General features: G+C 37.9%; 1 protein-coding gene across 3 annotated transcripts in view; it reads left to right on the top strand.

Annotated features, from left to right (window-relative positions):
* Nucleotides 1-801: 801 nt before the first annotated feature.
* CDK8 (cyclin dependent kinase 8) overlaps nucleotides 802-25,098 on the top strand; it is a 110,210-nt gene continuing 85,913 nt past the window's right edge. Inside the window, exon 1 of one of the 3 annotated variants that reach the window (XM_019447922.2) lies at nucleotides 802-1,601. In XM_019447922.2, coding sequence (XP_019303467.1) covers nucleotides 1,474-1,601 — 128 coding nt within the window. In that variant the 5' untranslated portion in view covers nucleotides 802-1,473. The remainder of the gene's footprint in view (nucleotides 1,602-25,098) is intronic. The other 2 variants (XM_019447921.2, XM_019447920.2) reach the window with 2 other exon arrangements.

Here is a 25,098-nt window from a genome sequence, read left to right as displayed (position 1 = left end):
GACAAAATTATTAGACAAAATGAGAGATTATTATCAAGATACTGGGACCCCTTCAGCTGGCACCTTTCCTACCTTAAAATTATCAACAAATTAGTTTCAATGAATCTAGATCCGTTGTTGTAATCATGGCTCAAATGTGCTGTTCTTATAGACAGAGGTGCAGAAGGCCACACTCAAAATAATGTCCCCTCTCAATGGATGGGAAGCATTTAGATAGTCATCTTTCTCAATAGTAAAACTATTCAGGAGTAGCATGGCCACTGGTCATTGATTCATTTTTATTGATGTTTGTAATGTGGGTCAATATGTTGATATCGTTGTGCAGCCCTTATCAGATTGTGAACGACAAGAATACACCAAGTCTGTGAGCTGTTTACAAATATATAGACTTTTTTCGATAATGATAATGCCCTTTAACATCTGGAGTTCGGAAGCGGCGCAAACTGTGATTCCAACTGCAAACTAGCCTCCCTCGCACATAAATTTCTCTGGTTAAGTTTACGGTCCAAATCACACTCTAGCGATATTGCTGTAAAAAAAGACAAGAAAAGAAAAGAAAAAGGAAAAGGTAAAAAAAAAAAAAAAAAAAAATCCCTCTAAGCGATTGAAACTAATCTCTCCTTGGACTACTAATCCCATCATGCAACGCTCCCGTATTACCACTGTGCGGGGTGGAGTCGTCGAAGGGGCGGCAACGACGGTGGCCCGTGCATTCTGGGCAATGTAGTCTGGGGCTCTGGCCGCCGTCAGGACAATCCACGTGGTGCTTCTGGCGGCAGCTTCGGGCAGTGGCTACCCTGCTTCCTCCACCGGATCCTCGAGGTGCGGGCCCCGGCGGGGCCGGCCTGGCGCCGCGGAGCAGGCTGCAGGGAGGCCCGGAGGCAGCCCGAGACTTCGCGACGTTTTTGCGACAGCTGTGGCCGTGTTCCGCGAGTTCCCTCCCTCCTCCTCTCTCTGAGGAGGTACCGGCTGTTGTGCGGCGCTGCCTTTCTGTTTGAGTGTATGGGTGAGAGAGTGAGTGAGTGAGTGTGAGCGTGTGTGAGAGAGAGGGTGAGGCGTGAGTGCGAGTGTAAGAGGAGGAGAGCCCGCCGCGGCCGCCCCGCCGCTCCCCGCAGCGGGAGCAGAACGCGCGGCAGGAGAGAGCAGGAGAGCCGGCGCCCCGGGAGCCCGCGGGGACAAGGGCAGAGACGCCGCTCCCCACCCCCAGCCGTCGTCCCTCTGCTCTCCTTCGCCCGGGGGAACCTCCCCGTCCCCCCACCCCCTCGGCCGGCCTCTGCCCCGCCGTCCCCCTGGATGTCCCCCGCGCTCTTGCGGGGCCTCCTCCTGCTCTTGCCGCATCAGTCGGGCTGGTGCTGCGGCCGCCGGGCGTAGAGCGGGCGGGTTCCCGGGGGCTGCGGCTGCCGGTGCTTCCCCGGTCCCCACCCCTGTCCCCCGGCCCCCCGACCCAGCTCCCCGGCCCCGGAGGCTGTGACAATGGACTATGACTTTAAAGTGAAGCTGAGCAGCGAGCGGGAGCGGGTCGAGGACCTGTTTGAATACGAGGGCTGCAAAGTTGGCCGAGGCACTTATGGTCACGTCTACAAAGCCAAGAGGAAAGATGGGTGAGTGTTTGTGTCTGTGCCGGTGTCCGCGCTGGGCGGCGCTCCCGCAGGCCGAGGCAGGTAGCCCGGAGGGAGAGTGGGGCGCCGGCGCGCCGGTCTCCCACTTCCTTGACACCCGAATCTGGCCCTGCCAGCCGGGTTTGGGGAGGAAGTGGTGTACTAGGGATCCAAGCCCACACGAAATCCTGCCTGTGTATTCTACTTCGGTGGCTAATAGGGAAAAAGAGCTGCTACTCCGTGGGCTGTATACTTTTCAAGGGTTTCGGTTCTAGATTGAAAAAAAAAAAATCGTAGTAAAACGTCAGTTTAAATGGTTTTCGGGGGGAGGGGTCCATTTATTCTGGGAACCTTCGGGGGGATTTCCTCGCCCGCTTCTGGAGTGACATCCATCAGTCTGGAAGGGAAGCTGTGATCCTTTCCTCCACCAGTTTGTGATTGATTTATTACCAAATTTGGGTTTTATTTGGGAGAAAGAAAGCAGCAAGTAAATGTGATGCTGAAGAGTTCTTCATAGGGATCGTCTGTAACCTCAATGTAGCAATTGTTATTTAGATACCATTAACCTGTGAGTTTTACATAGAACAATGGGGGTTTGGTGCAGGGTGGGTGGTGGGGAAAAAGGCAAGGGACTAATAGGGGCTATCGTGTTCAGGCCTGTTCCCCCAAAATTTAGCTGTTGGCAATAAGCTGTAAATCGTCTCTTTGCTTTAAATATTTTCCCCTACGAATAACTCAATTAAGTCTATGGCTGGTAATGCTCCCAATTTAGTTTCTTAAACAGGCAAGTGAAGTGTTCATTTTTCCTTTGTCAGTAGATGAATGTCGTGTAATATTGACAAAAGAGAAGGCAATTCTTAGTTGAGGGGAAAATATATTTTATTAACTCCTTGTTTTCCTCTTGTACAAACGTTATGTTGATGTTGTCTATTGCCTTTGACACTATAGAAAATTGCGGGAGAAATCATGTCAGAGTTTATTATATAATCTTTAGATATCAGTATAAACAAAGTAGCATTACTCGAATATCAATGTTAATTTGATAGCTGCTGTTTTAACATTTAAAAGAATTGCTTTCCTACCCACCCCCCCCTCCGAATTAGGTAAGAGGGTTTGTTCAGAACTATATTAGCACTAAAAAAAAGAAACCGTTCATAAAGCTGAAGTAAGTTGGGGGAGCCATATTTATAAATACTTTAATATTCTGGATATTGGAAAAGGAAGTGTATATTCAACATTTTTCTTAGATTGACTGAAGTATCTTTCTCAAATAACTGAAAAGGGACTCTTAAAGGAAGATGGTGATTCTAATTAATTTGGTATGTGCATTTCAGTGCTTATATGAGCAGTTAAAGCAGTACAGATATCTGCAAAAGATAGGGATTTGAAAACTTGATACTCTGGTGTGCTGCATGTATTTAAAAGTACTTCTTAGTGGAATGGATAATCTGGTGACATTTGAGAAATCTGCATCTGGAGATACCTACCTACTGTTGACTCTGCTTATATTTTTCATCCAAGTATTGTTTAATAATATACTTTAAAAATTATCTTTCTCATATAATATTTTTCAAAAGCCTTAAACCATTTCTCTTTCCCCCAATATTATGTAATTTGGGGCATATTCAGAAAACTCCCAATGCCATGAGATTACACATAGTAGTACATTTGACCAGTCTGTCATCTGCTTTGTAAAATTCTGATGACTCTAAATTATTTTTAATCTCTCTGAGAGAAGCCAGTTCTATTTCCATAAATTACTGATTTAAGCTAATAAAATATATAAATTTATTAACTTTGGTTTTATATTTTATTTAAAAACTATGGTATTGTTTAGTGGCAGGAGGTACTTTTCACCACATTTTATATCTCATAGTTAGGTTTTAATTTAGACTAAATAATTTTAGAAGAATTAATACAATTTAAAAATAGCTAAATGTACAGCACGTAAACATTTCTTAGTCATTTGTGATAGCTGAAAATTACCATTGCATTTTGGAAAAAAAAAAACTTTATAATTTTGGGGCTTGTTTTCCAGCAGCCCTTAATGATTTTGTTTATAGGATGAACTTCGAAAAAATTTAAAAAGGATCAAATGTCAAGAGAGTTTTAAAATTACTTAAGACAGTTTTTGTTTTCCAGAGGGAATATTTTTGGTTTGGCTTCTCACAGCCTCATCACTCGAGTGAAATATAGCATTGTATTTATGAGGTTCTTTTGATCTTATGTCAGTGAAATGTAATTTAATGCATTTTAGTCCTGGTAAAATAAAATTTGTGGCTGTTTAATCTTTTGTAAAAAGATGATGACGAAATAATTTGTTTCTAGTATTGATTTACTTTCAAATTAAATTATACATTCTGTAACTGAAATTTCAGAGTACTCTAGGAACGCAGACAATAACACCTTCAAAGAGAATCCTGAGATGTACAATGAAGTGGGTTTTGTTTAGACCTATTTGTCTATTAGAACGAACGCACATAAATGTATCTTTTCAGTCTTCCAGCAAGCATCACAGAATATGAGCACGTAGTAAAAGAATTCAGACTGGAGGTGTTAGCTTCTTAAATTATTAAGTTTTAGGAAATAAAACAGCTCATAAGGTCATTCCTTTGACTCAAAGAATTATTAATACTATCCTGCTAGTCTACCACACTTAAGATAAACTCAGCATTTTAAGGAATGTGGGGAAGGAGGAAATACTTTATTTGAAGCATGATTATATATATGGAAAAAGGGCCTTTTGTAATTGTGTTAATTTCAGATTCTAATAGAGTTAAAGCATAAATGCACAATAAATCTTGGAAATAATTTGTTCTCACTGTCACCATAAATGAGATAGTGTCCTTTGTGTCTGAACACCAAAAGGGTACTCAGTAGGAAGCAGGGAGATTCATTTTCTTTCTGAGTCAGTTGCATTTCCTCTTTGTACAATTTAGGCAACCAAACTCATTTTGTTCGAAAGAATGGAAAAGTGTGAGAAGACAAGACAGTTTGTGTTTTTAAATTCTAAACTCTCATTACAGCGACTGGACATTTCTAGCATTTAAAAATCAATTTGAGGTAAGAGTTTGATCTCCAAAAAAGAAAAGCAAAAGCAGTTTTCTTGAACAGGGTTCTTAATTTGCTGTACTCTGTGTTCAAAAGAACAGATTATATATAATCGGGATTATATGTGTGCGTTTGTGAGAGAGAGAAATATACAGAAAACTTTTGTTGGGGCACTTTTGTAGGCAACCCAAAAATTAGGAGGCAGTAATAATGATAATAGCTAAATTAATGAGTATTACTAGGTCCTGGGCAAAGCCCTTTTACATTCATCATCTATTTAATCCTTACAAAATACCATATCAAGTCAGTTCTGTTTTTCAGTTTTACAGGTGAGGAAACTGTTAGAAAGGTTAAGCTGTTAGAAAGGTTAGATAAAATTGTCTATGCTTATATGACTAATTAAATGTCAGAGCTGCAATTAGGGGATTACAAAAGGTCCTCTTATTCTAGAGCACATGCTCTTAACCATTATGCCTCATAAAGCTAATATATTAAGGTAAATATAAACCTAGACGTGGAGATTTGGTGTTTTCGTGGGTCATTCGGAAAACATGAATGTCTTACCTATCAGAGGAGTAGTCTTTTCAATTAACTCAATTAATTGGTATACTTTTTCAAAACATTTCTGAACAGCCTTGGTTTTTTCTAGTGCAACAAGTGTTTATGTAGATACGTCGGTGTATCTATACATACACACATATATACACATATATGTATGTGTGTGGAGGGGGAACCAAAGGTCTTCTGGTAGAAGAAACTCTTAAGTTGGGGAGACAAAGACAGAGTTTGAGTTCAGACTCCGCATCTGATTACCAGTATGACCTTGGGCAAGTCACTTGCCCTTTGTAAACCTTGATTTCCTTATTTGTAAGATTAGAGGGCTTGAGTTGATAATTTTTAAGGTCTTTTCTAGTGTTATGATTTGAGGGAATAAATTATGAATATAAAGTGTAATACTTTTGCAAGATTAGGTAGACAGCCACTAAAACAAATTTTACTTTAGGCAGTGATTCCCTTCTTTGTTTCTTACTCTCATGCTTTAATGTAGGTTCTCACCAACTGCCTGAAAGAAGTTAGGTCAACTTCCAAAGACATACCAGCTATTTTACCTGTCTTATATTGCTGTAGCATTCCATTATCTTTATCTCTTAAGATGTTGGGATTTATGGACTGTGCTTGTTCCCACTCCAGTGAACCATTCATTTGGTGGCTAGCACAAAGGACCCTTCTGATTCAGTCTGCATTGGGGCTTTAATTCAGTTTTATTTCCTTAATTATGATCAGAACGTGGTGGAACCCTTTATTTCCCCTGAAGGAATCTGATAGTTTTTCTTCTGAATATTGCTGAATCCTGCATATATGTTCACTCTGACTTAAATATTTCTTTAGACGTCAGAAATGCCAAATACAACATACGTGCCCATTACTGAGGATTTTGCATGCCCAGGAAAGAGTATTCCTTATGACTTTTTAAAAATGCGATGGAAAGGGACACACTTGAATTTATCTACCTTAGATATTCAGTGCCTTCAGATCTACTGGTAAGGCCACTTTGAGGTTTCATGCTTAAATCCCATTTTCTTAGTAGCAAGACTGGCAAGTTAATTCGTTTGGGAGCTGTTCATTTGATTTTTACTTTTTCTGTTTCCTTCAACATTTGAAGAAATCCATACAGTCATTCGTTAACCAATATTTATTGGACTCTTGCATGTGCCAAGCACCGTCCGAAGTACTGGTAATACAAAGATGAATAAAATATTCCATTACTTGAGGAGGTATCTACTGGGGAAACAAATGTAAATAAACTGTAGCGATTTAATAAGCCCTGTAATAATTAATACAGGGTGCTAATGGAACACAGATGGAAACTGCCAACCCTGTTTAGGGTTTTCAAGGAAAGCCTCTCAAAGATGGCAGCATTTTGTTTGACTCTTAAAGGAAGGGGAAGATCTCATCAGATAGGGTATTTTAAGAGGACTAGGGTAAGGAGAGGTGCTTTTTTACCGTGCTCTTGCAGACCCCAGCAGATTGTGTGGGTTTGAATTTTTTCTTCTCCCGCCTTCCCTCCCCACGCCTTTTGGCCCTTGAGCTCCTGCTGTATGTGGCCTGCTGTGTGCGTGCACTACAGATGATCCGTTGTACCCACTGGACATGATGAGGTTTCTGTTATTTCACAGTGAGCACCTTAATTCTCTGTGCGGCAGTTTCCCATCACAAGAATGTTGCTGAATCAGAGTACAAGCAGCCTCTGAAATTCAATGTCTGACTTACGAATTTCTCCCTCATCTGTAAAGCTGCCATGGCAGAACTCCATTTGGATTACAGCTCTTGATAGCAGATGATTCTACTTCGGCCTCACCTCCATGAGAACTAGGGAGCCAGAGTTTTCTGTGCTGCAAGGTGGTGGTGGCAACAAATTCCCAGAGGGAGAATTTCTCTTGGTGGAATCTGATGTGGGAAGAGATGGGAGGTGGGGAGATGGCTTCCAGCCTACTGGATTTCAGCTAGGAAAATAGAAATGATGACAGATTATTATAAATTATTGTAGGCCATTTTGCAAACTTACCTACTTTTCAACAATTATTTCTCTTGGCAAATGTGTTCAGAATTATGATTTACCAACATTTGAAACGTGATCCATATGTAATTTGGGAACCGTATATGCCAAATCAGTGTTGATAAATACATATTATCCCCTGTGGCTGCTGTCGTCTTTCCTGTAGTGCCTTTTATTGTTGAATCTGATCCTCACTGTCTCTTTATTCTTTTTCTATTCTTTTTCTGTTCTTAGCTGCTGCTAGAGAATGAAAATCCTACTGTCCTTTCCTTCACACCAGCTTCGGTAGGCTTTGGTCCTCTCTTTGTTCCTTAGAAACTACTACGAGCTTTTTTGTCTTTAGGTATTTCTTGTTACCTAAAGTGACTTGATGTTGTGACTAACAAGTGACTTTCAGCTGTTATTTTGATCATAATCCTTGAAGACCCTTGAGTGTCATGAGTCTCAAGAGTCTTTATTATGGTCGTTGCTAGAGTCCCAAAACCAGGCCCTGCTGTAGTAAGCTGCCTGTCCTGACGGAGTCATGTCATGTCCTTCAGATGCCTCATGGCAGACAAAACGCTGAGAACCCCCTTTCTAAAATTGAGATGTGTTACATACCATGACACTCACCCTTTCGAAGTGTGCAGTCCACTGCTTTTTAGTACGTTCCCAAGGCTGTACAATCATTACCCCTATCTAATTCCAGCACATTTATTACCCCAAAAAGAAACTCCGTATCGGTTTGCCATCACTCCACATCCCCCATCTCCCCACCTCCTGGCAACCACTGATCTACTTCCTCTCTCTGTGGATTTGCCTGTTCTGGACATTTCATGTAAATGGAATTACACAGTGTGTGGCCTTGTTTGTCTTTTATTTAGCCTCATGCTTTTAAGATTCATCTTCATTGTGCATGTATCAGTATCATTCCTTTTTATGGTCGAACAGTATTGCATTCTATGGATATACCACGTTTCGTTTATCCATTCGTCAGTCGGTGGACCTTTGTGTTATTTCTACTTTTTGGTTATAATGACTAATGCTGCTTATAACATTGACGTTTGAGTTGTCACGTGGGATTTTTGTTTTCAGTTCTCTTGGGCATATAGCCAGGTATGGTAACACCATGTTTTGCTTTTTGAGAAACTGCCACACTTTTTCAAAGCAGTTGAGAACCACTTTTGAGTGGCTTTACCTTGACTTCGGTGCAGGACCAAGACCTTTGTTCTTCGTTTGTGAGACCTGACAGTGAGGCCCAGGAGTGTTCACTCGCTAGTCCATTGCGGGATTCTGAAGTGCAAGTGAATCAAATTGGCTCCTCCATCAAATCGGACCACCATTCTGAACTTTATCTCAGGCAGCACCTTGTGCTGGAAATTTTTCCCCCCGAGCTGAAGTAGGTTCTAACATTTAGCTTCAGAAATTGTAACTACTTTATCTTAACATACAACTCCAGTAATTCCCTCTTCACTAATCACCCCGCAAAACGTATTTAGTCCTTCATAGATGTATCGTGTAACTGCTTCAGAGTATATGTGGTTAATGTTTATATGTCCTTTGGGTCTTTCTGGTGGATGTTTATGGCCTAGATATTATAGATTTCCTCTAGGGCAGTAATTGTGTTCCCCTCAGTTCCTGGCACATTGCCAAATGTTGACAGGTACTTAATACTTTCTTCTTTTTGGTGTACGTGAAATTCATATTTGAAAGTGTCCCTTTTCAATTTGCTGAAATTAAGAACTTGAGCATATTATAGGAGACTAGAAAAGCAGCATCTTGTGAAAATACCCAGAGAAGCAAAGTTTGATCGGCTGGCTATATTGCTACCAGGAACAAAATTGAACAAAACCAAAAGTCAAAGACAGGGCAAACTTTGTTGATCAGGTGAGCCAAATACAAGTCCCAGGTATTTGAAAAATTGAACCACTACAAAGAATAGAGCTTTTTTTCTGAAATATACCTTGTAAATAAATCAATTCAAATGGGAGAGATCAAACCTCTATTTCTAAATTTAAGAAAAATATAATTAGTCTCTGAACCAGACTGACATTTTTGTTTAAATCATGATGTTCCGTGATTGATATTTGAAGTTTATTTTTGTTATGTGAATAAATTATTTAGGCTCCTACGACTCAAGGTAACTCAGTTACTTATCTCTTGAGACAGCTCTCTAAAATTTATGGTTTTATTATATAGCTCATGAGTTCCAACGAATAATCATCCTAAGGACAGGAATTCTTTACATCATGATGCAAGGACCACTGTACATGTTTCTAGACACCCGAATTTAGAGGTTGTCTAGAGAACTAAAGAGATTTAAAAAACCTAAAGCTTGTCCATCAGTGGTGTCATGACTTAATGTTAACCAAGTCCTATTTCTGGGGAAAGCAGACATGAGTATTGAAAAATTATTTTTATAAGGTTTCTGTTTTAAGGAAAGCCAATTGTGAAAATTTGAGTTCGTGTAGAATAAATTTATTTGGAGTTTTTTTTTTTCACTGTATGAAAGAATCTCTTTAAGTACATAAGCTCTCTTGGTGTATTTACCACATGACTTAGCTTTGCAAAAAATTCAGTTTATACACACTTTCCAAGAAAATGTTGTGTAAAGTAAAACATTACTTGTAATGTGTTTTCTAATGTTGACCCAACATTGAAGATCCTTTTAAATGTAAAGTCAAATCATTTAAATATTTGATGTTTCATTATAGTTTCTCTTTAGCTGTAGTGTTTTGTTTTTGGTAAATTTATGTTTTTGGGGCGCCTGGGTGGCTCAGTCGGTTAAGCGACCGACTTCAACTCAGGTCATGACCTCGTGGTCCGTGAGTTCAAGCCCGGCGTTGGGCTCTGTGCTGACAGCTCAGAGCCTGGAGCCTGTTTTGGATTCTGTGTCTCCCTCTCTCTCTGACCCTCCCCCATTCATGCTCTGTCTCTCTCTGTCTCAAAAATAAATAAACGTTTAAAAAAAAAAATTGATGTTTTTAATCTATTTGGTAGCTATTTGCAGAATGTCTCTAATATGTCAGGTTCTGTGCCTGATACTGGCAATTCAGCAGTGAACAGGACAGGGTCCAAGTCTTCAGGGAACTTGCAAACTTTTCAGGGATGCAGGCAAGTAGAAAGGTAATTATAGCATAGTGGGGATAGGGCTGCACTAGGGAAGATGTATAGGTTGCCGTGGGGGTACCTGATCTGCTCTTGGGGGTTCAAGGATGGTATTTCAGTTGTGACTTGAAAGATAATTAGAAGTTACACAAGTGAATGGGCAGTAAATAAGAGTGAGTGAAGGTTGGGGAGGTACAGTGCAGGCTAGAGGAGTAGCATCTGGTTCCAGAATTTCTTTATAAAGGAAGGAGTTCTATCTGGTGGAAAAGGGAGTATGATGTGTAGTAAGCAAATTTGAACTTAAGTTATTTATTTGAAGTGATTTCGAGAGCTTTTACGTTATGTTGTAGGAGGGAAGGCTAAAGCTGTCTCCAGGACCCTTTGGAGCCACCGTCAAGTAGCATTTATAGAGATACGAAGAAAAGATAGTATGGTGAGGGAATTGGAAGAATTTCAATACCAGATTGCAGAGAGTGGTAACAGGTAGGGGGAGAGGTACAAAAAATTAAGTTGGAGAAGTAAGTGGAGTCTTGGAAATCATGTCGTGGACTTCTTGATTCCGAAGACAATGGGGACCATTTGTAGGATTTAAACAGGTAACAGATTAAACATTAAATGATTAAACAGATTAATCATTTAAAAAGAGTGCTGGACAACATACTCGGAATAGCTAGTAGCTACGGGGAACTGGGGTTGGGAAAATGTAATAGTAATCCAGGTGAGAGGTGCTAGAGGCTTGAATTAGGGAATGACAGAGGGAATGACGAACAATTGATAGGACCTGTTGATTTATTGAATGTGAGAGAGGAAGGAGTCAGAAGAACCAAGGGTAAGGTCTAGGTTTCTGGCATAAGCAGCAAGATACTGTCATTCACATAGATAGCCAAAACAGAAAGAGGAGCAGGTTTGATGGGGAACATGATGAATTGAGTTTTGGTGTATTGAAATGCATGTACCTGTTAAACATCTAAGAAGAAATGTCCGTTAGGCAGATAACATGAGTGTAGTGCTCAAGATAGAGATCTGGATAGGGAAAAACTTGGGAGTTAACCAGGTACTTGAAGTAATAGCTTCGAGTCATCTTGAAATTGCCTAGACAAAGTGTAGAGTAAGAAGAGGTCCTAGGACAGAATGTAGAGAAACAGATGTCCATCCAGGAGGCCAACAAGTTGAGTCCCGAGGAGGAGGAGAAAACTCAGGGTCATTCCCACTGTGCACCAGCAGTGTGCAGTGCACAACTTATTGGCTGTACATGGCAACTTGGAGAAAAGCCAAGGCCTTGTAAGGTAAGATCATACCAACCAAGGAAAGAGTGTTTTCAGAAGGAGTGGTAGGCATACCCTATGCCACACAGAGGGCAAGGGAGATAATGAAGTATTTGGGTTAAGTATTTTATTTGTTTATTTTTAATTATTTTAATGTTTGTTTATTTTGAGAGAGAGAGAGAGCAAGCAGGGGAGGAGGACAGAGAGAGTGGGAGAGAGAATCCCAAGCAGGCTCCATCCACACCATCAATGTGGAGCTCAAAGCGGAGCCTGACACAGAGCTTGAACCCACGAACCATGAGACTGTGACCTGAGCCAAAATCAAGAGTTGGACACTTAACCGACTGAGCCACCCAGGCATCCCTTGGTTAAGTATTTTAAACAGAAGAAAAATTCAGCAAAAGATTTTTGGACACTAGAGCTGAAATTATAACTCGCTTTGTAGGTTTTATCCAGAATATTTTGTGGTACTTTTATGGGTAGCCTTATTATTCAGGGCCAAGCAATGAAAAGTTTACTTCCACCTTTGTTTCCACATTGACTTATTATTGAAGCTAAAATTGTATATGCTGACTTGCTATTTATTTGTTTGTACATTCATTCATTCCATGGTATTTGAGATAGTTCTTTTTTTTTAAAAAAAATAAAATCGCTTTTTTGTCTGATTATAAAAGAATTATAATTCTCTATAATTATAGGTTTATTGTAGAAAATTCATAGTCTAGAAATGTATACAGAAACTAGAAATTTTAGAAATTTTATTTATTTTTAATGTTTATTCACTTTTGAGAGACAGAGACAGAGCACGAGCAGGGGAGAGGCAGAGAGAGAGGGGGACACAGAATCTGAAGCAGGCTCCAGGCTCTGAGCTATCAGCACAGATCCCGAGGCGGGGCTCGAACTCACAAACCGTGAAATCGTGACCTGAGCTGAAGTTGGACGGTCAACCGACTGAGCCACCCAGGCACCCCAAGAAATGCATACGGAAACCAAAAACCTTAACTCTGCTACTGGAGACAAGTACTATTTTCTTTATCATCTTTCCAAATAATGCTATGAATGTAGGTAGAGAGTAATGAAATCTACGATCTTAACATTTTTTTCATTCAAGAATATTATGCATCTCTTCCTGTCAGTAAATATAGTTCTAAACCATCAGTTTTAATTATTGCAGTCATTACATTATATGTATGTATGTAAATATGTATCTATCTAGTGAACCAGTTCTCTAGTGATAGAAAAAATGCAAGTAGTCTCCAAAATTTAGCCATTACGATTAACAAAGGACCTCCTAGAAAATATGTCTGCAGTTCTCCAATTGTAGTTAGTCCTTGAAATGGAATTTCAGGGTCAAAGGTTATGTACTTTCAACAAGCAAATTTTTCTTATAAAATAAGATTGGGTTATAAAATTCATGTATGCTCATGATAAAAAATTTAAGCAGTACATAAGGATACCTAGGACAATCTGAGTCTCCCTCTTTAGAATAGTCATTGTCAGCATCTTCTTGTGTCTATGCATATAGAAGCATATCTATGTATGGATAGACTTCACAATTTATTGTAATACTTTATTCATTTTGAGCAGACAATAATACATGTATATGAAAAAATGTAAATATACTGAGGAAATGTAGACTTACGTGTTCTCACTCCGTCTCCTCCAGCCACCCAGGTCCTTCTTCCCAGAGCTGTCCACTGATAGCTTTCTTGTGTTAATGCTTTACAGTTTGTGGAAACAAACGTCTTTTGACTTTATTTATGGTATTGCTTTTTGTGTGCAGCTCTTATTTTTAGGAAGTTACCTTTATCACTTATTTCTTTAATGGCTCCCTGGTTATGTGTCAGAATTAGTTAGAAAGGTCCATATGTCATTATCTTTAAACACAAATTGTATGGTATTATGTGTATAAGTCCGTGCCTTGCTTTTTTTCAGTTCATATGTTTTGGTGATCAGTACCTGCACGTAGATCGCAATTCAGTTCATCAGCTTATCATTCTGTTTTATGGCTAGAACGTAGTATACTGGTTCCATTGAGGGGACTTTAGGTTCTTTCACTTATATGTGCTTCTAAAAAGCACCGCAACAAATGTCCTTTACTGTCTGCACACAACATTCTTTCAGGCGGAGGCAGAACTCCCCAGGTCCCCAGGTTCCCCACAGGGATATTTGCTGTGGCTGATGCCACTGGTGCAGAGTAAAGTTTTCATGAAGTAAGAGAAGTTAAGTTCCCTTGCTGTATCTACAGGGATTTTTATCCTTCCTGGTTTCTCTCAGTTCTAGAAACTGGTCATTATGCCTCAGCACAAGTTACTGATAACAACCCTGGTACCTTACCGCAGGACTGGTGAAGCGCAGGTCAGTTTCCTAGAAATAAATCTTAATAGGCCTGGGCTTAAGGCTCTTCTGTGGACAATCTTAATGTCCTCTAAACAGGTTACACCAATTTTGCTCCCATCAGAACTCCACAAACAAAACTTATCTGAAGGAAGAAGTGGGAATAGATATAGTAATGGGATGTTTGAACCATAGGGGTTAAATACATCGTAAAGTTAGAGTGGTTTAGGTTATTCTTTTGGAACTTTTTGCTTTGAGTTCTCTTTGCCCACATAGTGTTGTGCATTTTAGATTACTTGCTGGGCTAGAAATATTTAAGAGCCATGTGGAGGTTTAAAGTTGTAGTCATTATTATGTTTACATCTTATTTCACGTGCACTTCATCGTATTTCTTGTTTCCCACTCGAAACTGCTGGTACACTGTGTTCCTATTACAAATAACTAACGCTCTGGATATATTCTACCTCCAACCATTTGTTTAACACCGACTCTTACTTTTTGCTTAGATGATCCCTTCTTTTTCCTGTTGCTTGGCTTTGGTCTTCCTTTCATTCTCTACCCAGCACTGATCTTCACCCCAAATTTTCCTTTCTCCCACTTTTTGGTTTGCTTTTTCTGTTTTGTAGTTTTTTTTATTTTTTAGCCTTGTGCTTTTGTCACCTGTTTCAGGTGACCTGTGGGCTTGTCTCCATGGACTCATTCTGCTGATAGAATTGCTTGACTGTGTGTGTTCAGCAGAGGTAATCGTTCATGGTAGATAAGCAGGCAGGTGATTATCCATAAGATAATTCTGAGGCATTTTAACTTCAAAGAGACTTTTTAAAGTTTTAAGTACTATTGAAAATAATTCTCTATTCATAGACATAATTTCTGCTGGACAGAAGTTGGAAGGTATTTACTCTGTATAGGGAGTTAGGAAGCAGAAGGAGTATGCAAACATGTTATCTTCTTATCTTAAAATCTATTTTAGTACAAATGAGTCCAGCTCTACTTGAAAATTTAAACCAGATATCCTGGAGTTGAAAGTAACTATTATCCTTTTTTTAGCCAAGACCAGCTGACCTCTGCAGATCCCCTTCAGGCTTGTGACATGAGCTAGATTCTGAAGTATGTAAGTGAAAAAAACATAAGGAAATCTATCAAAGTAGCACATACTTCTCATACTTCATTTGTTTCTCTTCTGGTTTTTTGTTTGTTGTTTGTTTGTTTTTTGGGTTGGACCATTCAGTTCTAAAAGGTGATTCAGCCTGATGTTCTTTAAGTACTTGAAGTTTTCAGTGCCATCAAAAACAAACCAAGTGTAACGCCCGCAAACCCTGTTATTTTGACGTTGATCGCGCGGTGTCTTTGCTCTCTTTCTACCGCACTTTGTAGCGGGACCCGCTGAGTGGAGGTACGCTTGCTGGTTCTCCAATCAGAATGCGGTACAATTACATTTTGCCTTCGTGAAATTCTGTACTATAATTATCCCAGAAACGTTTTGGAATGTAAGATAACATTTGCCACTAGTTATTTATTTTAAAAGTGTTAAAAGTACTTTTGATTTCATTGCAGTGTACTAAGTAGGGAAATTAAATCCCAGTTGTCTTCATCAGAAAATATTAGTAATACCTTCCAAGAAGTTATAATTGTATAGTTTATAAAAGTTTTTTTGTAGCTTTATTGAGATAAAGATTTCCATAGCATACAATTTACCTTTTTAAAACGTACAGTTCCCTGTTTTTTTAGTATATTCACAGGGTTGTGCAGTTATCACCACAATCTAATTTTGGAATGTTTTTTTTCCCTCTTAAAGAAACCCTGTACCCATTAGCAGCCATTCCCCTTTCCCTTCAACCTCCTAGCCCTAGGCAACCACAAATCTGTTTTCTGCATCTGGATTTGCCTACGGTGGACATTTCATTTAAATGAAATCATACAGTATGTGGTCTTTTGTGATTGGCTTCTTTCACTTAACATAATGTTTTCAAGGCTCATCAGTGATTTAGCATGTATCACATTTTGTTTAGTCATTTATCAATTGATGGATATTTGAGTTACCAGTTTTTGTTATCATGCTGCTGTGACATTGGTGTGTACAACTATACAAGTTCCTGCTTTCAATTCCTTGGGTATATACCTAGAAGTAGAATTGCCAGATCATATGGTAACTCTGCTTAATTTTTATGTAACCATCAGACTATTTCCACGGTGGCTGCAACATTTTACGTTCCCACCAGCAACGCACTAGGGTTCCAATTTCTCCACATCCTTGCCAACACATATTTTCCTTTTTTTTTTTTTTTTTTTTAACATAGCCATCCTTATGGGTATTAAGCGGTATCTCATTGTGGTTTTGATTTGCATTTCCCTGATGACAATTATGTTGAGTATCTTGTCATGTACTTTTTGACCATTTGTACATCTTGGGAAAACATAATCAAATCCTTTGCTCATTTTAAAATTGGCTTATCTTTTTATTATTGACTTGTAGGTTTTTTTTTTGTTGTTTTTTTTGTTTTTTTCCATATTCTGGATACTAGACCCCAATCAGATACACAATTTGCAAATCTTTTTCCCACTCTGGGTTGTCTTTTTACTTTCTTGTTGGTGGTGTTTATAGCACAGAAGCTTTTAATTTTGATACAATCCAATGTACTTATTTTTTTCTTTTGTCACTTGTACTTTGGTGTTGTATCTAAAAACTGCTGTCTGACCCAAGGTCACAAAGAACTTACTCCTATGTTTTTTCCTAAGAGTTTTGTAATTTTAACTCTTAGATTAGGTCTGTGATCAGTTTTGAATATCATGGGAGTTGGGGTCAAACTTCATTCTTTTGCTGCTTGTGGGTATCCAGTTGTCCCAGCATCTTTGAATTGTCTGGGCACCTTTGTTAAAAATTGGTTGGTCCTAAATGTAGGATTTTTTTCTTATACCTTCCATTCAGTTTTACTGATCTATGTTTGTTCATAAGCCAGTAGTACCACACTACATTGATTACTGTAGTTTTATACTCCGTTTCAAAATTGGGAAGTGTGAGAACTCCAATTTTGTTCTTCTTTTTCAAGATTTTATTTTTCATTTTTTAAATTGTGGTAAAATACACTGAATATAAAATTTACTATTGTAGCCATTTTTAAGTATACCATTGACTGATATTAAGTAAATTCTTATTGTTGTTCAGCCATCACCCACCATCTATCTCCAGAACTCTCTACATCTTGTGAAATAGAAACTCTGTATCTGGTCAATGATACTGTATCTGGTCCCCCTACTCCTCTCATCCAGCCTGTGGAAAACCCCATTCTACTTTTTGTGTCTACTGCTTTAAGTATTTCACGTAAGTAGAATCATACAATATTTATCTTTTTGTAACTGGCTTATTTCACTTAGCAGAGTGTCCTGAAAATTTGTCTATGTTTTAGCATATATCAGAACTTTCTTCCTTTTTAAGGCTAAGTAACATTTCATTGTATATACCACAATTTGCTTATCCATTCATCCATTGATGGACACTTGGGTAGCTTCCACATTTTAGCCACTGTGAATAATGCTATTGTGAACATGGGTGTGCAAATATCTCAGGACCCAGCTTTCAGTTCTCTTTGATGTATCCCCAGAAGTGGGATTGCTGGATCATATGGGAATTCTGTTCTTAATTTTTTTGAGGAATTGCCATCCTGTTTTCCACAGTGGCTGTATCATTTTGGATTTCCGCCAACGGTGCGTAGGGGTTCTAGTTTCTCCACATCCTTGACAGTGTTTATTATTTTCTGGTTTTTGTTTGTTTTTATAGTAGCCATCCTGATGGGTATTAGCTGGGATCTCACAGTTTTATTTGCATTTCCCTGATGATTAGTGATGTTGAGCATCTTTTCATGTGTTTATTGGCCATTGGTAAGGTCTCTGGAGAAATGTCTATTCAGGTCTTTTGCTCATTTTTGAATTGGTGGTTTATTTTTTGTTGTTGAATTTTAGGAGTTCTCTCTATATTCTGGATATTAATTCCTTATAACATATATGATTTGCAAATATTTTCTCCCATTCTGCAGGTTGCCTTTTTACTCTGCATATTGTCTTTTGATACACAAATTAAAAAAAAAATTATAAAGTCCAGTTTGTTTTGTTTTGTTTTGTTTTCTGTACCTTTGATGTTATATCCAAGAAATCATTGCTAAATCCAATGTTTTGAAGCCTTCACCCTGTTTTTTTGTTTTTGTTTTTGTTTTTTTTTTACTAAGACTTGTCTAGTTTTAGGTCTTACATTGAGGTCATGGATCTATTTTGAGTTAAGTTTTGTATATGGCATTAGGTAATGGTATAGCTTCATTCTTTTGCATGTGGATATCCACTTTTCAAATACTTGTTGAAAAGATGTCTTTTCCTCCATTGACTGGCCCAAGCACCTTTATCAAGAATCGTTTGACCATATATGCAAGCATTTATTTCTAGACTCTATTCTTTTGGTCTGTATGGTATATGTCTGTCCTTTTGTCATTACCAGAGTGTTTTGATTACTGTAGCTTTGTAGTAAGTGAAATCAGGGGTGTGAGTTCTCTCTAGCCTTATTCTTGTTTTTCAAGATTGTTTAGAATAATCTGTGGCTCATAAAGATTAAACTCTGATTGCATTTGCTACTATCTTTTACTTTTCTAATAGATTGGGATACCTTAGACATATGGCTCTAGGTTGCAAAGTTTTCTGGGTAAGTGGTTCACTTTTTATTCATCAAACGTTTATTTTAATCACTGTGGATGAAAATCATCCTAAAATGTAGTATACAATTTATATGTATGCATGTATTGGTTTCTGTACTAAACAGTTGTGTTTTCAGAGTTCATCTGCCCATATTGTTTTCCTTTACTCTTCCCTCGTCAGTTGTCAGTTAAAGATGCAACTTAATGCTTTTTAAATTATGGGAGTAATGGAGTATCAGTTGTAGAACTTACAGTGCAAATAAATTCTAAGAAGAAAATAAAATTCACCTTACTTTGGCCACCCAGACATTTTTCTAGTCATGTTTCTTAAAAGTCAGATCAGGGGCGCCTGGGTGGCGCAGTCGGTTAAGCGTCCGACTTCAGCCAGGTCACGATCTCGCGGTCCGTGAGTTCGAGCCCCGCGTCAGGCTCTGGGCTGATGGCTCGGAGCCTGGAGCCTGTTTCCGATTCTGTGTCTCCCTCTCTCTGCCCCTCCCCCGTTCATGCTCTGTCTCTCTCTGTCCCAAAAATAAATAAAAAATGTTGAAAAAAAAAATTTAAAAAAAAAAAAATAAATAAATAAAAGTCAGATCATATTGTGCCTATTGGTTTTAAACCTGCTTCATTCCCTCAACAATAAATTATGTATATTCCATGTTACTTACCATCTTTCTGTTAAGTTTTTAATGTGTATTTATTATATTGTGTGGTGGTGTCTTATATATATTTATTTTTACATTCAAGTATCTTTTGCAGTTAAAATTTTGTTGCTACATCTTTGTAGACATCCATGATTTTATCTGTAGGAAACATTTCTAGAAGTGGCTTTATTGAATCAGGTTTTTGATATATAAGGCCAGATTTTCTCCAAGAAAGTTGAACTTATTTGTAATCTCATTCATAATGAACAGGAGTAATGTTTGCCACTTTCTTGATCATTATCTCTATTATATAATTTTAAAAATAATTTTCTTTTAATCTTTGCAAATTTGATAGGAAACCTATGGAATCATGGTTTTACGTCTATTTGTTTCATTCATATTTAAATTTATAGTTTCTTATTTATTCATTATTTAATTTCTTTTGTGAATTGCCCATATTTTGCCTGTTTTCCTATCATTTTCTTTAAATTTTTTTTTAAAGTGCCTTGTTTATTGGGATATCAACTCTTTTTTTCATATTGTAAGTATTTCTAATTTTTCATTTGTCAATTTTTACACTTAGGAAATATTAATGTGTAATAAAATCTCATTGTCTTACTGCCTCTGACTTTTCTCTTTTATATACATTTTTTCTTACATTTTCTTTTTTTTTAAATTTTTTTTTTTAACGTTTATTCATTTTTGAGACAGAGAGAGACAGAGCATGAATGGGGGAGGGTCAGAGAGAGGGAGACACAGAATCTGAAACAGGCTCCAGGCCCTGAGCTGTCAGCACAGAGCCCAACGTGGGACTCGAACTCACGGACCGTGAGATCATGACCTGAGCCGAAGTCGGCCGCCCAACCGACTGAGCCACCCAGGCGCCCCTCTTAACATTTTCTTCTAGCGTTTTTATGGGTTAAAAAAGTTTTTGCAGTTAAATTTTATTTGATCAAATGTATTTGTCAGAGCAATGTTATACAGGATTCTAACTGTAGTTTTTGTAGTCCTTTTAGTACTGTTGAATAATTCTTTCACAGTATATTTGAAATGCCACCTTTATCACTACCCTGAGTTCGCATATACACTTGTGTTTCTTTCTGGACTTTCTCTGCTAGCCCATCGGTCTGTCTATTCTTGTGTTATTCCCCTATTGTTTTAAGTCATAGACTATAATAACTGGTGAGGTGCCCTTTCATTACTTTTCTTTAAAAAAAATTTAGTTTTTTTGCCCATTTATTCTAAGTAAACTTTAAGAGCAACAATTCAAGTTCTAAAAAATATTTTTTGACGTGGATTTAAGTTGTGTTTAATGTGTTAATTACTGTTTATATTCAGCAGCGTGGTTATGTTTTTATTTGTTCAAATTTTATCTTATGAATCTTGATAAAGCCTTGCAGTTTCATTCATATAGATCCTACATATTGTTTATTACTAGGTACTTTATTTGTTTTAGTAGTCTTATGTGTAGTTTTGTGTGTCATTTGATCTCATGCAATTATTTGTGACATACTTATACTAACAATGACTTGTTAACTATTTGTTATGGAATTTTAAAAACATACCCAAAGTAAAGATAGTTCAGTGAATCCCCATTAACCTACCATGGTGGCCAAATAGCCATAAACTTTCTGTTCCTGTGTAATTAAAAATTTTTAATGGATTTGTGACTCTTTCCTATTATGTTTTTAGTTTTATTATTAATCTCTTTCTAGTTCTTCAATGTTAGGAAATCTAAAGTAACCAGCATTGGCTGGGGGTGGAATATTTTTGCTTTACTTTTGATTTTAAATGGTAATGTTCCTAGTTTTTTTCTGTTAGGTAAGACCTCTTAGTAATTTTTATTTTCATAACATTGTTAGATATGAGACTGACATCTTACATGCAATATACTAGCTTTATGAGCTTGGGCAATTCATTTAATCTGAGCACTTTAGATTTCTCATCTGTAAAATGATTTCATCTCACAGAAATCTTTTGTATAACATGGTAAGATAAAGCATGTAAACAAAGTTTTCAAGCTCTCGTAAGGCCATCTAAGTTTTGTGTACTTTAATATATTTATTAATCTTGCTTTGTTCAGTTATTCGTGATTCCCTATTTCTCCAGTGCCCAATTAATGCTAATTCGCATCTGTCAGGAAGAATTTGAGATGTTTATTAGTAGATGATTTTCCTAAGTATGTTTTGTTTTCAGATAATAACCTGTAGTGCTTCTGCTGTAACGTCATGGTTGTGTTCCTGAGAAATGTTTTATGATGAAAAATCCCTTAAAGAAACGGCTGTTTCGTTGGGAGAGGGGATTACAGGGTTTCTGCTGACTTGCTATGATATATGTATTTTTGTAAGCGTAACCTGAAAGTACTGTATCTGTTGACAAGTTAACAGAAACAGATCATGCTTACTCCTTTACCAGTTAGTCTACTCAGAAGATTCTTAGACATCCCTATCACCTTTGTCCTTGACCATGCGTTCTTTTGTTTATTACGGGCAGTGGTAAACAAAAGAAAAAACAATGCTTGGCTAAACAGAACAATTCTATTCCAGAAGAACCCCAGACACTCAAACAGTGCATCTGTCTATGTGTGCATCTATCTATTGTTTGGATGCAACTATTATTTTTCCTACTTACTCTATGCTGATTCCATTTTGCATTGTAATAACAGTGCCTTCACATGCTGATTCTTTTCCCCTGATTGGTGAGGTTATAATTACATTATGTTATAAAAAAACTCATGCTATAAGAGACTTGCCTGTGTTTGCTGGTATAGAGCAGATAACAAGTACTGTAAATACTTGTTGATTGCAAATGGCCAGATGACCCTTTTCATATATTGAAACACACTGTTGTTGCTCTGGCTCAGTGCAGGTGTTCAAGCTTGGCTCAGTAAACTATGCATTTTGAATAGGATCTGGTTGTATAAATATGTTTGTTCTTGTTATAAGCATTTGAATGGGTTCCAGAAAGTTGTAGGGGGAGAGTATCTCTAGAAAACACATATTGCAGGGGTGGGAGTTGGGCAAAGGAAGCAGGTATTCGCTGTTATCACTTAGACCACATATTAAAAACAAAGTAGAAAATGTAATTCTACTATTGTACAAAATTGTAGTACCTTTTTACTTTTGACAGGTGTTGTCATTTTGTAGGAAGATAACTAGAACAGGTTTGGAGAAAGGCAAGTAAAATTATTGGGAGAAGGGTGTTATAATATATAAACTAAAAGGGTTTGGGTCTTTCAGGTTGGAAATTAAAGGGGTGGATTTGAAGTTTAGAAAACTGTGACTATACAGGTAAGTTGAATATGAATTTCTTTTTTTTTTTGTTGTTTATTTATCTTGAGAGGGGGTGGGAAGGGAGAGAGACTGAGAATCCCAAGCAGGCTTCATGCTGTCAGCGCAGAGTCCGATGCAGGGCTTGATCCCAGGACCCTGGGATCATGACCTGAGCTAAAATTAAAAGTTGGACACTTAACCAACTGAGCCACCCAGGCAATCCTGAATATAAACTTGTTTCTAAATCTTAGGCTTATGAGCTGTTTTCGTTTCCCAGTCTTGGAGTAGGACAGTTGGGTAGAAGCTCTATAATAGTTTATTTTGTTGCTGAAAACATAATTTCTAGAAAAGTTTAGGTATATTCATGAATGATAGATCCACAATTAGTTACTAAATGGAACTTGAGGTTTTATCCTCTGTCTTCTGATAGTTAAATCAAGGGGTATAAGCATACCTTCCCATATGGGTACTATTTTAAATCTAGAAGACTAACAGAACTTCTTTGGGACCCAAGATGTGGAACTATGACTATGTCTGAAACTAAAGATGCACTTTGGCACTTTAACATGAGCAATTTTTTAACAGACCAAGTTGTCTAAGCATGAGACAATTTTCCCTCCCTCCCTTTCTTTTGTTTTGTTTTCTTCCTTCCTTCCTACCTTCCTTCCTTCCTACCTTCCTACCTTCCTACCTGTCCAGAGAGCATGCAGAGAGCATGCGAGCTTGGGAGAGGGACGGAGGGAGAGAGAGAACCTCAAGCAGCCTCCATGCCCAGTGTCGAACCCAGTGCAGGGCTCAATCTCACAACTGTGAGTTCATGACCTGAGCCAAAATCAAGGTTGGATGCCTAAGAACTGTGCCTCCCAGTTGCCCCAGAGAATTCTTTCTTTATACACATGGTCTCGGCATATCCTAAATGACAAATTGATGGAGTTGTGAAGGAAACTCAAGTATTGGGTGGATGTTTGGACTAGATGACTTGTATGATCCTACCAGCTCTGAGATTTTATATGAGGATCCGTTATCAGTTAGAGAACTTTGGACCAATGGGCTAGATCTAGAAAAAGTATAGTAAGTTATGATGAAACCTGGAGATGGTTGGTTTGCCTTTCAAAGTTGATGAGCAACACACTTACATTTTTTGAACAGTTCTTTAAAATTTTTTAAACTAATGAAATGGGCACAGAAAGAAGTATAAACAGTATACATAATACATAGAAGAGCATGAACTGGAAAGTAACAGTGCTCCATTCCTCCAACCACCCTATTTCCTTCTCCGCCTAGTGGTGAGGGAAAGGGAGGGTCGAGAATTATTCTGAGGTTTCTGGCTTGAATAACAGAGTTGGTGACGGTGCCATTAATGGAGAGATGGAAAAACAGGAAGCTGTGTGGGACAGTCTTATTGAATTGTCTTACAGTGTTTGTCTTATTTAATTATTTAGGTCTCAAATTCTGTTTGCCTTCTAGTGACATCTTCAAAGATGTCAAATCATTTCAAAAGGAATAGGAGTAGACATGAAGAGGTTTTTACTGGACAAATTTGGGGCAATTTGAACATCAAAAAGAATAATAGATTATAATATGTCAAATAAAGAATCCATGAATCCCTATTGACAGTAAAAAAGTTCGGAAGAGGGAGTTCTTTATAGAAGAATGCCATTTGATAAATGTAGAAGGAATGATAGAATCAGAAAAAAGCATTTTGAGACTCCCAGTATAATAATTGGTTCAGGCAAGGGTCATCTATGGATACTAAAGTCGTATGGTGAAAGTTTGTTGGGATATAGAATATGCCTTTCATCTCCAAGTATCACCTCATGAATAATTTTCTAATTGCAGAGAAGAAGATATACCTTTACATATGGAGAGTTCTGGCAGTCACCAGCTTAACAAAATGATCAATCTTAGCATCACAGACAGTGGGAGAGCCCATCATTATCTGATGCGATGCAATTAGAAAATTTTAACAGTGCTATTAATGTGGTATACTCTGAATGTTATATGAGCAAAGAGAAGGGTCATATAACCTGTAGTATGGAAAGACTCTATGATAAGGATTAAAGACTCTGATAAATATTAAAAGCGCAGTTGGAATGTGAATGCTGAATACAATATATGCACTCTATATAAAACTTCTCTCCCAGGTCCCTGTGAGATTTCTTGAAGGTTACTTTAAATCTACCCCTTTTTTGCTTTCCTTTAACTGATTAGTTAGCATTCGTGTGAGTTGATATCTCATTGTATGGAGATATATGAACTAGGATATATTTATATTCATTCAAAATAATTTGTATTGTTTAGGTTTTAAAAGAAAATAATTGGTTTCTTTTTTTTCTTTGTGAGAATTTTTTATTTTTTAATATTTTATTTTTTTCTTTAAGTTTTTATTTCAATTCCAGTTAGTTAGCTTATAGTGTTGTTTTAGTTTCAGGTGTACAATATAGTGCTTCACCACATCCATACATCACCCGGGGCTCATCACTACAAGTGTACTCCTTAATCTACCACCCATTTAGCCCATCCCTCTACCCACTTCCCCTCCAGTAACCCTCAGTTTGTTCTCTATAGTTAAGAGTGTTTCCTGGTTTGCCTGTTTCTTGGTTTGCCTCTCTGT

The sequence above is a fragment of the Panthera pardus genome, unplaced genomic scaffold (genome assembly GCF_024362965.1).
Source record: "Panthera pardus isolate Hobbes unplaced genomic scaffold, ASM2436296v1 HiC_scaffold_1, whole genome shotgun sequence".
NCBI lineage: Eukaryota > Metazoa > Chordata > Mammalia > Carnivora > Felidae > Panthera > Panthera pardus.
The sequence above is the reverse complement of the archived record's forward strand: the minus strand, read 5'-3'. Positions and strand labels throughout refer to the sequence as shown.